The 12,223-nt window shown below is 53.7% G+C and overlaps 1 protein-coding gene across 48 annotated transcripts in view; it reads right to left on the minus strand.

Moving 5' to 3' along the window:
• SRPK2 (SRSF protein kinase 2) overlaps positions 1 to 12,223 on the minus strand; it is a 228,861-nt gene that overhangs the window by 4,593 nt on the left and 212,045 nt on the right. For 18 of the 48 annotated variants that reach the window (XM_070617083.1, XM_070617087.1, XM_070617116.1 and 15 more), the window contains 3 exons: positions 7,987 to 8,056; positions 7,292 to 7,384; positions 6,828 to 6,920 (listed from right to left, as the gene is read on the minus strand). In XM_070617083.1, coding sequence (XP_070473184.1) covers positions 6,828 to 6,920; positions 7,292 to 7,384; positions 7,987 to 8,056 — 256 coding nt within the window. The remainder of the gene's footprint in view (positions 1 to 6,827; positions 6,921 to 7,291; positions 7,385 to 7,986; positions 8,057 to 12,223) is intronic. The other 30 variants (XM_070617120.1, XM_070617094.1, XM_070617101.1 and 27 more) reach the window with 3 other exon arrangements.

Here is a 12,223-nt window from a genome sequence, read left to right on the forward strand (position 1 = left end):
TGTGGCATCTTTACTGTTCAAGCCGTTCCCACCCTCTCCTTCTCAAAGAAGTCTGAGGATCGCTTCACCTCTCCTCAGGGCCAGCTCTCACACACGTGCACGCGAACCAGGGGCCAGCCCGGCCGAGGGACACCCCGCATCACTGCCACCCTCGGCAGCCCATGGGGCTTCCTCCTCTCTGGGGACAGAACCACCTGGACAAAGCCAGGGACCACTGGCAGGAAACAGGCCCTGGGGGAGGGCTCCTCCTCTGGGATCACCAGGCTGTTTGCCCGTCCCAGATTACCAGAGAACTTTCTAAGGAAAAAGGTAAGTACTTCCATTATACTTCTCTGGAATATTATTTTAAGTGATTTGTGAGGCAAAATACATTATTTTGTCCATGAAATTATAATATTCCACAATTAAACATAACAAGCATAGAAGGTTTTACACCACACATGGGAGTCTATGGGGGCAAGTTCTGGTACGGTATTCCAGGGGATACTGTATCCAGAAAAGGAACCACAACATAAAAGAGATTAGGACCAATTTCAATAGCACACACCTAAGAAAGGAAAGCTATCAATTGATACTGGTAGAAAACAAGACAGAAAACACAAGAAATTTGAACATATTCCTACGAAGTATACGTCGGTATATATTTGAGTTCAAAATCTGGATAAACCCGACCTCCCACACATAAAAAAATTAACTAAAAATGGGCCATACGCCTAAGTGTAAGAGCTTTTAAACTATAAATTCTAAGAAGAAAACAGAATAAGTCTTCATGACTTTGAGGTAGGCACTGGTTTCTTAGATGTGACATCGAAGTAATTAAAAAAAGTAGAAAATGAGACTTCCTCAAAATTAAAAACTTCACTACTTCAACCATCACACACGTGCGTTCAAGAGACATGAGAACCTACATCCACACAACTTGTGCACAAATGTTCACAGCAGCGCGGTCCACAAGAGCCACGAAGTGGAATCCACCCACCTGTCCATCGACTGATGGACGGAGGAACCAAATGTGCTCCATCCGCGCAGAAAAAGAAGGGAACACGGACTCGCTGCCACACAGAGGAACCGGGGACACATCGCAGTAAGTCAAAGGAGCCATCACCAAAGTCGCCATCTTGTCTGATGCCATTTACACGAAACACCCGGAAGAGGCAAATCCACGGGGACAGAAAGCAGATGCGTGGCTGTCAGGGGCTGAGGGTGAGGACGGTGGAGAGGGGGGCTAGTGGCCACGCGGTTTCTGTCTGACATAATAGAAATGCTCTAAAATCCCACAGTGGTGACGGCTGCATAACTGAATATACTAAACACGACAGAACTGCATCCTTCAAAACCGTGAACTGTATGGCATGCAGATTGTATCTCGGTAAAGCTGTTTAGAACACACTGGTACAGAGCATCCAACAAATAACTTTAAAAGAATTCCAATGTTGTGTTAATGCACGTGGAGAAAGAAACACTTCACTAATGAGTAGCTCATAATAAACGAGAGGAATAAATGGGATGAACTATAATAGAATTTACTTGAACCTGTTACAGCAATAATTTCATTGCTTTGTTTGCATCCTATGCTCAAATCCAAAATTAAACGATTAAGAGAGTAATTCAAACCTACGATCAACCACGTGTGGCCCGTGGCTTACTTCCAGCGTCTCCGCTGTCTTGTGGGCACCTCGCCCGCCCCCGGGCGCAGCATCGCCCTCTCGGCCCGTATCCCCAGGCTCTGGCGGGAGGCAGGGACCTCAGCGAGGGGCCGGGGCATCACAGGGCAGACGAGGACGGTCCCAGGCAAGGAGGACATACTGCCACCCGCCCGCAGCTCACAAAAGCTTCCGTCCAAAACCAAGGCTGGGCCCAGGTCAGCGTTTCCAAATGTAAGAACTCGGTATCACCGAAGCCCCGGCACCAGGCCCCTGCCTAGGCCGGGTCCCGTGGTGAGGACCAGGCCAGCCTGCCCGCCCAGCTCTGCTTCTCCTGCTCGGACTCGGAAGCGATGCTCATGGTCAAACCAGGGTTAAAGCGGCTCCTGGTTCGAAGCTGCAAGACTGCCAGCACCGGGCCACTTTCTAGTTATTTCTGGAGTCAAGACGTCACCGAGAAGACCCTGCGCCGACCTCCCCGCCCACAGCGCCGCCGGGCACCTCATTGGAGGCCCAGGCCCCGTTCCCAGCCAGGGGACCCCGGCTCCTGGCGCCACGGGCGCCCACCTGCATCCGCTCGCATCCCCCCGCGCAGGTGGGGACCGCCTGGACCACACGCTTCCGAACCGGAGCCAGGCCGACCGCAGAGGGCGGCGGCCAGCAAAGGGCTCTGCTCTGCACTGAAATAAGGGAACCTGCTGATTTTCAGTGATTCTGGAGGTAAGTGAAAATCGTTCTAACAAGTTTCCTCTCAAATGCTGAAAACTGAGAATAGGAAACAGCCTCTCGTGTACCAGCCCAGCTCCCGCCGTCCTGCCGCCGGGCCCGGGAACATGAATTCATGCTGCAGACACAGCCCTTGGGCTGCCTGGAAGTTTCTCACGTGCTTTAGAATTCTGCATTGTAAATTTCAGAAGGTCTTTGGTCTGACAAACAAAAGCACTCACACATATCCCAACACACTGACTTTAAAAAGCCCTCAGTTTTTAGAAAAGCAAGCTGTCTCCTCGGACACTTCCATTCTCCACACAGCCGTTGGCACTGAAACCACGGCTACCGCCGGCCGAGAGGGCGTGTGTCCAGCTGCGCACAAGGGGTGCTCCAGGCTGCACTGCTTCCCGCCACCACCTGAGAGCTGGCACCCTTCCGAGGACTGCCCCCTCCATGGGGACATGTCTAGGCAGTTTGGGCCGCTGTCACAAAATACAGCCCCCTTGGCGGCTTATAAATAACACGTTTACTTCTCCAGTTCTGGAGGCTGGAAGGCCGAGGAGCTCGGGGCGCAGACTCCTCCAGGGGTCCTCACGGGGCGGAAGGGGCTGGGAGCGCTCTGGGGCCCCTTTTCTGAGAGCCAACATCCCATTCAGGAGGGCCCACCTCCCAACGCCAGCACCTTTAGGGTTTAGGATTTCAACGTACAAATTTCGGGGGGGGGGGGACAAAACATTCAGATCTCAGCAGGACAGGACAGGGACAAAACCCACAGAGGTGTTTATTTCTAGTGGGCCGCATCCTGACACACTGACCAACATGGTCGTCGTCCTTAATGCTCTTTGGTGGCTAATGTCCACATTCAAGGGGCTAACTAACAAATCAAACCTCAAACAGGCGAGAACAGAAATTACATGCCCTGCCCAAAAAATCCAGCTCAATTTTAAAATCCCTGGCACACAAAGGATTCAAACTAGGACCAATCATTTTACGCCGAATTGTAAGGAAGAAGATATCGCTGAGGTGCGGGCAACAATTAACTTTAACACACAGGCCCCACCTCCTTCCCGGGCCTCGGGTCGGGGTAAATTTGCTTCCCACCCAAGAGGACAAAGAACAGGAAAGCCTCCTGTCCGCTACCTCCCGATCTCAACTACTTTCCAATGAGACGGGAGCAAACTATCAGCAGTTTCCATTTTACAGTTCTGCCACAATGTATTTTAGAAAAAAAGTTAAATGGTGGGGCCAGCCCTGTGGCCTAGTGGATAAGTTCATTGCGCTTTGCTTTGGCAGCCCAGGTTCGCAGGTTCGGATGCTGGTGTAAACCTCTATCACTGTCAGCCATACTGTGGTGGTGACCCAAATACAAAATAGAGGAAGACTGGCACACACGTTAGCTCAGGGTCAATCTTCCTCAGCAAAAATTTAAATTAAATTAAATTAAATGGATACATTTAAGACCCCATTATTTCTAAAATGTATATTCACACATATTACGTAGGGAGGCATGCCAAAACACATCTTTTATGCAACAAATCATTCCCCTCATGCTAAGGGACATGGAGAAATCTATTTTCATCATCATATCATTCCTGGGACTTCAGTAAAAACCCAAAATCCCTTCCAACCCCCACAGTTACTATATACAAACATAAGCAGGAAGGAACCGTGGTCCCAATTCCTAGGCATCTTAGGGGACTTCTTGACTCATCATAAATTCTCCCCTACATCCAAAGGAAGGGAAGGGGAGACGCTGCCAAAGTAACACCACGTCAGATGTCTCTGGTCTATCTCCGCCAAGGATGCCCAACACAGTTCAACTCGGAAGGCCAGCCCCCTTCAAACAAGCGCCTCAGAAGAACCACGCACACAAGGCCCAATCAGTGTGCAAGACGACGCGACGGGAGGACAGCAAGGCCCTGCGCAGCACCTTCTATTGCCACCTGGGCATGGGCCGTCCCGGGAGCAAGGGTGCTGACGGGAAGACCAATGTGAGGGCCGCAGGACAGGGAGCTCTGAGCTGGAACCAGCCAGCAGCTGACACCAGCTCAGCACGCATCCCTCTGAAGAGCCCCACCAGACAGGCGAGGAGAGGGCTCAGGCATTCAGGGGGGCTGGCCCTGGTGGCCTGCAGCTCAGGCCAGAGGCAAAGCCTAACAGGCAGGAGAGAGCCTCGAGTGACTGCCCCCACGAGCAAACTGAGCTGCAGGCTGCCTGGAGAGGCACCCTCAAAGAACTCGCCTGACTTCACTTTCTCACCATTCAAGGCCCCTCCTCTGATCTCGCCTTCCTCTTCGGCCCTGCTGTGCACAGTATGTGGTTCCCAACCCACAGAGAGTGGACAGGGAGAAACGCAGAGCCCCGTTACTCCAGGAGGCTCCTTACTGCAGAGGAAAGGGAAGCAGGAGCACAATTCAAGGAAAGTCCCTGTGTGCCATCAATGGCCGCTGGTCCCCACCACGCCCTATGCCCGCGGTGGGAAATGAGGTTCCCACAGCATGGGGCCGGAACCCGCTCCTCAGCCTACAGCAGGCTCTCTACTTGCCTAGAGGAGCAGGTGCCTGGCCGGGTGCTCTCTCGGGTCTTCCCGTCCCCTCTGGAGCACTGGCAAGTCAACGGTGTTCTCTGTTCCCATGACAGACTAGGCTGGGAGCTCTTGGCCACCCTCCCCACTGAGCCCCGTGTGACGATGTGAGGCCACCGCCGGGTGTTCGCTGCCTGTCGTCCAGCAGCCGCGTCCTTCTGGGGCCAGGCCAGTTCTCACAGGCTCCGAAAACACTCCGAAACGTGGAAGAAGGGATCTGCCTGCATTAAAATAAACCCAATTCCCCAAGCCACACTGAACCCCAACCTATAATAATCCATAATCCATAACTCTTCCTTGCTTCAAGTGTTTTCAAATAACATTTTCTGGAAGTCTCCGAGGGAAACTCAGTCCCCTCTCTCAGTGATACCGCTGTCTGGTGGTTCATAACGTTTATGGTGTTTTCCTGTTTGTCACTCTGCCCCGGCAATAACACCAGCTCCTACTGTGCTATGTGCCACCCAGCACTCTCTCATACCTTCTCATGACAATGAGGCACCCTGAAGTGTCCCCGTGGACAGACGAGGAAACAAAGGTTCAGAGAGGACACGAAGCGCTCAGTCCTACACACGCTCAAACCCCAGCTCTGTCACTGAACACAGCTCAGTGGCAAAGCCACGTCACCGCCCTTAATGTATGTGAGCCTGTGCGAGAGTGTGTGTGTGGAGAGAGAACTCTGTACCTCGTTCAGGGGACCCAGACTTGAAGACCAGATTCTCAGAACCAAAATTAACCCAAGGTGTCTGAAGAACAGTTTTCCCTGACATTTTTTTTTTTCCTATGAAAAGCCTTCAAAAGGTAGTAAGAACACAACCACGTCTAGTGACACATGTCACAGGCTGGCCCTGGGCGGTCCCAGAACAGCCGAGTCATGGCCGTGTGCTCAGAGTGAGTGGAGCGGGAAACCACCATGTCGGCACCGCTCCTCCTCGACTTGCAGGCACCGACCAGGGAAACGCGATTTAAAGATAAAACAAGAACTGGCCAGCTTAACATCACTGAAGTGTATGGCAAAGGATCATCACTCTAAGGAATTCCTGATCTCATAGGAAAATAGAAACTAAAATTGGTTCTCCAAATTTGGCTAAAGCAAGGGACACAGAGTATCCGGGACTCTGAGAAATTTCTAGAAACACCATGTCCTGCTCACACCAACTTTAAAAGCTCTTTATTAAAGAGTGCTGCAACCCCAAAATAATCTAAGCTGGGAAAACATGAATTAAGAGGGCCAACTATACTCACACAAAAGAATACGGCACTGGGGAGGGGTCTTTAAAAGCAAGCGCTCTGGAGCGCTTTTAAGAAGTGATCACTGGCTATGAGTAGACAGGGCAAAGACACAGTTGCTGAGGGTCATGCCCAGGGAAGGTCAACAAGAGCTGCGGTACTAAACACATCACCCACAATACCCTGTGCGCTAACGCAGTGGGAGACCACGTGATTGATAAGCGCATGAGGCACGCAGACGTCACAGGCCCACACCCACTACATCCAGTCTCAGACAGATTGCGGGGGACGTGGACAGACGTGCATGGAGTCCGAGCTGCAGGCCGCCGGCGCTCTGCTGCAGAGACACTGCAGCTCCGTGAATAAAAGGAAAATACATAAGTCTAGCTGGTTTCTAAAACTCACTCAAACTCCTTTTTATAAATCCTTGAATATCCAGATTGGCGCTTGGAGCAGGAAAGGATTTTAGGAAGGCTGTTCTCTTACAAAATTCTTATTCCACAGATATCAGACGGTTCAAGTTTACTTCTTGAGAGCTTTCTTCAGCAGAATTCCCCAGTTGTAAAAGTCCAGATCTTTCTCCACTGCCCACACGTGAATGTACAATTTCTCCTTTTGGGAGAAGATTATGCTGAAAATTAGTGTTGCATAAATACCGTTACCTTTTCTGGTGAAAAACTCCTTGGAATATTTCCCCAACATAGCGTATTTTCGAGGGACTTTCCCCAGCAGTTCAATGATCAATGCTATGTGATCTGCATTGGGAAACATTGCCAGCAAAACAGAAACACACGACAGTTTAATCAGTACACTGCATGCAGACACTGTCACCGCCCGCGCAGACAGAAACAGAGCGCGACCTAATGATCGAAAGCACAGGCTTGGCGCGGACGGCCGGATTCTGGGTCCCCAGTGCTGAGGGCACCCAGGAGGAGCTGGCGCACAGGTGACCGCGGCACAGGGCCAAATGCGGTCTTCCCGCTCAGCTTTTAAACCAGCACAGGGGTCCTGCTGGGCGCTTTCTGAATTTAGGAGCAATGCCCTTGTCACCACTAGTGCGACAATCGGCAGCTGCTCTTCCATTTCTGTCTGCATCGTGGCGCTTTTCAAAAAGGAGAGGTACTACCTCTGCGATTGAAGAATTCCCGCGAATATTTTCCAGACAGAGCAAAGTGCCTTGGGATACTGCCTAGCAGCTCTATGATGTGGGCTATGTGGTCTATGGAGGAGAGAACAAGGATCCGGGAATGGGAGGGGTGCGGGGAAGGGCGGGGTAAAAGAAGAGGGAAAAATTGAAATTAGTAAAAAATCAGAAATAGATCCAAATCAACAATGTCTGCAGCACATCCAGGAGAGCTTCTGGGCTGGCAGGCCTCAGGCACCGTCGGGGCGCGAGCAGTGACTGAGGTGGCAGCCCAGGGCAGCCCAGCATCGAAAGCAAATAAGCATGGAGATGGTGAGCCTACAGAGGGAACTCAAGCCAGAATTCCCGGGTTTTCAACTCGGCTCGCAAGCAGGACAGAGAAATGGGCAGCGCTCGGTGGACAAAGGACCACGGATGGGCCTCGGGGTCGGCACAGTTGTCCTCGCCCGGCTGGCTGGGGGTGGGCGCAGGCCCAGGGTCTCTCCCAGTGCCGCCCGAGCCGGGGGCTCTGCCCATTCCCTGTGCCTGAGGGGCTTCAAGCTCAAAGGAAAAGCGTCTGAGTTGGGTGTTTGAAAACCAAACCCAGCTTTAGGTCGGTGTGAAAACCCCGTGCTCTCCGCAAGGCCAGGACTTCCCGGAGCCCCAGGCTGAGGTGCTCAGCAGGCAGCTGTACTCACCTTCGTCCCTGGAATAGTCTTCTCCAGAATGTGGCTCAAACAAATAATCGCCGGTGGCCAGCTCAAATGCCTAGGACACAACAGACGACACGCTGAGCACGTCGCAGAGCCCGGCCCCCCAGTCAGCGTGCTCCCTCCTCACTCAGGAGACCCATGTTTTATGGGGATCTGAAGCCAAGCAGAGAGCCTCCAAGAAGGGCTGCACACCGAACTCTTCCTCCCTTCCACCCAGTTTAAAGAGGCTGCAGAGACATCCCTGCAGCTCTTCTACTGCAAGATGGGAGGGCTGCGTCCACTCCGCTTTGCGGGAAGCCAAACGGCTACACCGGCACGTGGGCCAGCAGCCTGCCAGGCCCGGGCCGAGCGCTGTGCTCCCTCCACGTGGCACGACGGGGACGGCCCAGGACCAGGGCTGCCTGCCCCCGGGGCCCGTCCACACCACAGGCCGGCCTGGCCCTGACCACGGGCGGGTCGCTCTCTTGAAGCAAAGAGCTCCCTGTCTTAGTCCCGGAGGGCTATTTTCAGCATCTAAGCATCATTTCACTCATTTCTGACTCAACCAAGCAAAACCTGCAGCCAGAGGAGCGGCCCCTGCTCAGCCCCCCGGGGCCAGGAGGGAGGGACCACCGTGCAGGTCCAGGAGGGCAGGGGGCGCGGCTCCGGGCTGCCACCGTCCCCACCCCCCCAACCCTGCATGGTGCCTGTGGGGAGCCATCTGTTTCCACTCTGCCAGATGGTCTACTTCCCTTGCTCACAAAATCTCGGGGCCGTGAGTTTAATTTGGTAACAACATATAAGGATGGCAACTGCCGTTGCTCTGATCTAATACCATGTTTTAAATTTTTTAAAAAAAGGATAAGCTAAATCCCATTTTTGGTTTTTCCCATATTAACTTTTCTTCTGTATTAGATCCTGCTGTTCTGCAAGGCGCCCAGTGCCCCTTCCTTGACGCCTGTGGGCCACCCCACCCTCTCGAGGCCCTGCCCCCCATCCTGCCCCTGATGAGCCGTCGCTGCAGCGACCCACCTTCTCGGTCCGCCAACGCCCATGGGGTGCAGGGTTGCCTTAAGGGAACGTTGGTCTGCTGGGGGTGGGGCACCTGTCCTGTACTGTCCTTCCAAACCAAGAGAGGGCGCACTCGCCCGGGGCCACGGCTCTTCCCTTTTTTTTCTTTGGAGAAAGGAGGAAAGTGGGCTGACGAGACTGTTGCCACCAGCCCCTGCGATGAGCACGGACTCGTGGACTCAGGATCCCTGCCCTGAACCGACCTGGGTCTGAGCAGGACCTGGACATGCTGAGTCTCACACAGGCGAGGGTGGTCACCCGAGTGGCGCCGGGCCCGGACGGTCCTCGCTTGCGGCCGCTCCTCTCCATCCAGTGAACAGGGAGATGGGGCCAGCGCCGGGTCAGGACAGAAAACCTCAAACTCGGCCACAGACGCAAGGGAACGTCAGGATCACACAGAGAATGGCCAGAAGAGGCCTCCTCACCTGGGACACAATCAATTCAATACCTCACACGCCGAGAGAAAAAGGCGAAACCCTAATGGAGGGAGAAGCCGCGAGAAGCCACGCCATGGACGTCCACGGAGAGCCCCAGCGGCTCTGACCCGTCCTCGGGTCCTCGCTCACGCTTCCAGACAACTTGCAAAAACATTTCCACCTGGTTGTATATATTTCCTACAGCCTAAGGTGTCCTCTGGATGATGACCATTCTGATTAGCACCCAGGTATCCCCAACGAAACGTGTGAGTGGAAGAAGGCTGTCGAAATGGCTTAAAGGAAAAAAGGCAGAGGCAAGATGGAGGCCCCTTGCCATGGTATCCGGCCCTGGTTCTCTGGAGAAGGATGAGATTTTCTTCACAAACAGGACCTGCACCACAGGGCGATGCACATCCCATGACAAGGGCAGCCTCTGTGCCCTACAACCTGCTCTAAGGCTGGCGGCCACGACCCCACCAAGACGACCACCTTCAACTCAGCAAGTGACTCCCAATACAGCTTTCTGCTCCGATCACTGTTTATTTTTAGTATTCGGGAACTGTGGATTCCTCCCTCTGCAGCTGGCCCGATCCCCTCGCAGGGCTGCCTCGTGCTGGGGAGATTGGGTGCCTCCTTCCTGCAATGCCCTCCTGTTCTGAACAAACAAGGTCACCGGCTCGTTCTGTGCGTGACCCAGGCTGCAGAAGGCCGGTGAACCATGTCAGTGGGCCCTTCCTGTCTCCATGGCACTGGCTGGGGCTCACCACAGAGTCCGCAAGAAGATGCCTGCTCAGGACTCGGGGACACAGGTGCGCAGGAACCGACGCCTCAGCCTGCACGGAAGTTTTAGATCATACGCACATCGGAGGGGCCCCAAAGCTCAAGAAAAGGAAGAGAGATTCAACGCCTGACACATCCCAGCGACTCGGCCTCACTGTGTCGTCCTCCTCCAGCTGTGCAAGCTCCTCCCAGACACAGCAAAGGCACTTCTCAGTGAGCGCGGCCACCAGCCGCCGGCAGGCGCTCCCCTCCACTGGGGGGGTGCCATGAGACGGGGGCCGTTCATGACACTCTGAGGACTGTGGGCTCGGCCGCCAAGAACACTCTGGCGCTTTATCACAGCTGGTCTATTTTTAACTGCGACCACCGGGTAGAGGCGGGGAAACTGCCTCACCTTCCCCGGGCTCCCCACGATGAACCAAAGGGTCCTCTCGGCCACGAGCTCCAGGAACGGGGCAAGGGAGGAATGAAGCACTGCCCCTTCCAGAAAAATCACCTTGTAACACCCCATTAAAAAACCCTCGTAAGCAGCCCTGCAAGCACCATGGGAGCTCATGCTTAGTTTCCTGGGGGAGGTGAAAGGCGTGACCACTTCTCCTGAGTGGTCTGTCACTGGGGCTCATGGCACGGTTCACAGCACCAGCAGAAGCCGGCGGACAGGAGACGTGTGGAGGGACCAGGCCTTACCCAACGGAAGGCCTGAGAGACAACTGGGTATAAAACTGTGCCTACAGCTCCACCATTATTCCACTCCATGTGCGATCTCGTCCTATTTTTCTGGTTATATCACCAAAATTTAACACCCCAAATTAGAAGCACCGGATCTCAGAGTTGAAAGAGTTCTCAGAGGCGAATTCAGGGCAGCCCCAATATGGGCCTGCTGTGTTGCTGGGGACAGCGAGGCCTGACCTCACCACGTCCTGAAACAGAACATCCTCCCCGCAGCGCTCGCTTCCTGCCCACCTCACTCCGCCCGCCGCCCCGGCCCGCAGTCAGAGCGAGCCTGAGCCCCCACACAGCAGTCTCGAAACTCAAAGCGACAGCCCACGTCCAGCAGTTCTTTAAACTCTTCTCTTCTATGCCTAGCACGGCAAGGACTCAGTTCTGACACTTCCTGAAAAACTTAATTTTTAAAATTATCTGGTATTATCCGTCAGAGCAACGTGGGCCTAGAAAGCACAGCATTTCTGATCTATTTGGCCATAACTGTCGCCTCAGATTGTGCTGACTTGGAAGACACAAAACATCTCCATTTTTTCATATCCTTTTAGCGCTCTGTTAACATTGCTTCTCCTTTAGCTTCAGAAGACACAACACAGCACACTCAAAAGAACTGGGACATTGATCCTTGATTAACAGACAATTATATTTAACCTGCATTGCTTTTTTCAGTGAGAAGACAAGTGCCAAGCTTTACACACGTGCCCTTTCATTTAAATACCAGAGGAGAATTTGGAAAAAATAAATAAGAAATAAGAAAACCATGAAATATCACCCTAAGCAACATACACACACCTCCGCTTTTCCAACACGGAGCGACGAAGAACAGCCCAGTAAGAGGAAGGCACTGAACTAGCCAGGAAACAGGGCTGGGAAAGAGGACCGCAAGGGGCCAGCGGATGAGGGGCCACGCTCCGCGATTCACAGCTAAGGATGGAGTGAGACAAAGACCTGGCGGCAGCCAGGGGAGAGCTCAAACTTGCGATGCACAAAACTGGCAGCAAAACCAGCTCTGACACGTGGGTGAAGGAGGAGGCGCCCTGCGGCCAAACATGGCAGTTCCTACAGGGCCAGCCTCCGGCAAGGGGTGCCGCAGCTGTGCAGTCCCAGAGGTGATGCACAGCCTCGAGCAGAAGCAGGAACACCCTCTGGATTCTGCTTCACCAAGGAGGGAGCGGGAACACTGGAGACGGGAAAGCCGTTCCTCCCCAGGATGGGGCTGAGGTCCGCCAGGGGCACGGCGAAGGCTGCCCCTC

This window comes from Equus przewalskii, chromosome 4 (genome assembly GCF_037783145.1).
Source record: "Equus przewalskii isolate Varuska chromosome 4, EquPr2, whole genome shotgun sequence".
Lineage (NCBI taxonomy): Eukaryota > Metazoa > Chordata > Mammalia > Perissodactyla > Equidae > Equus > Equus przewalskii.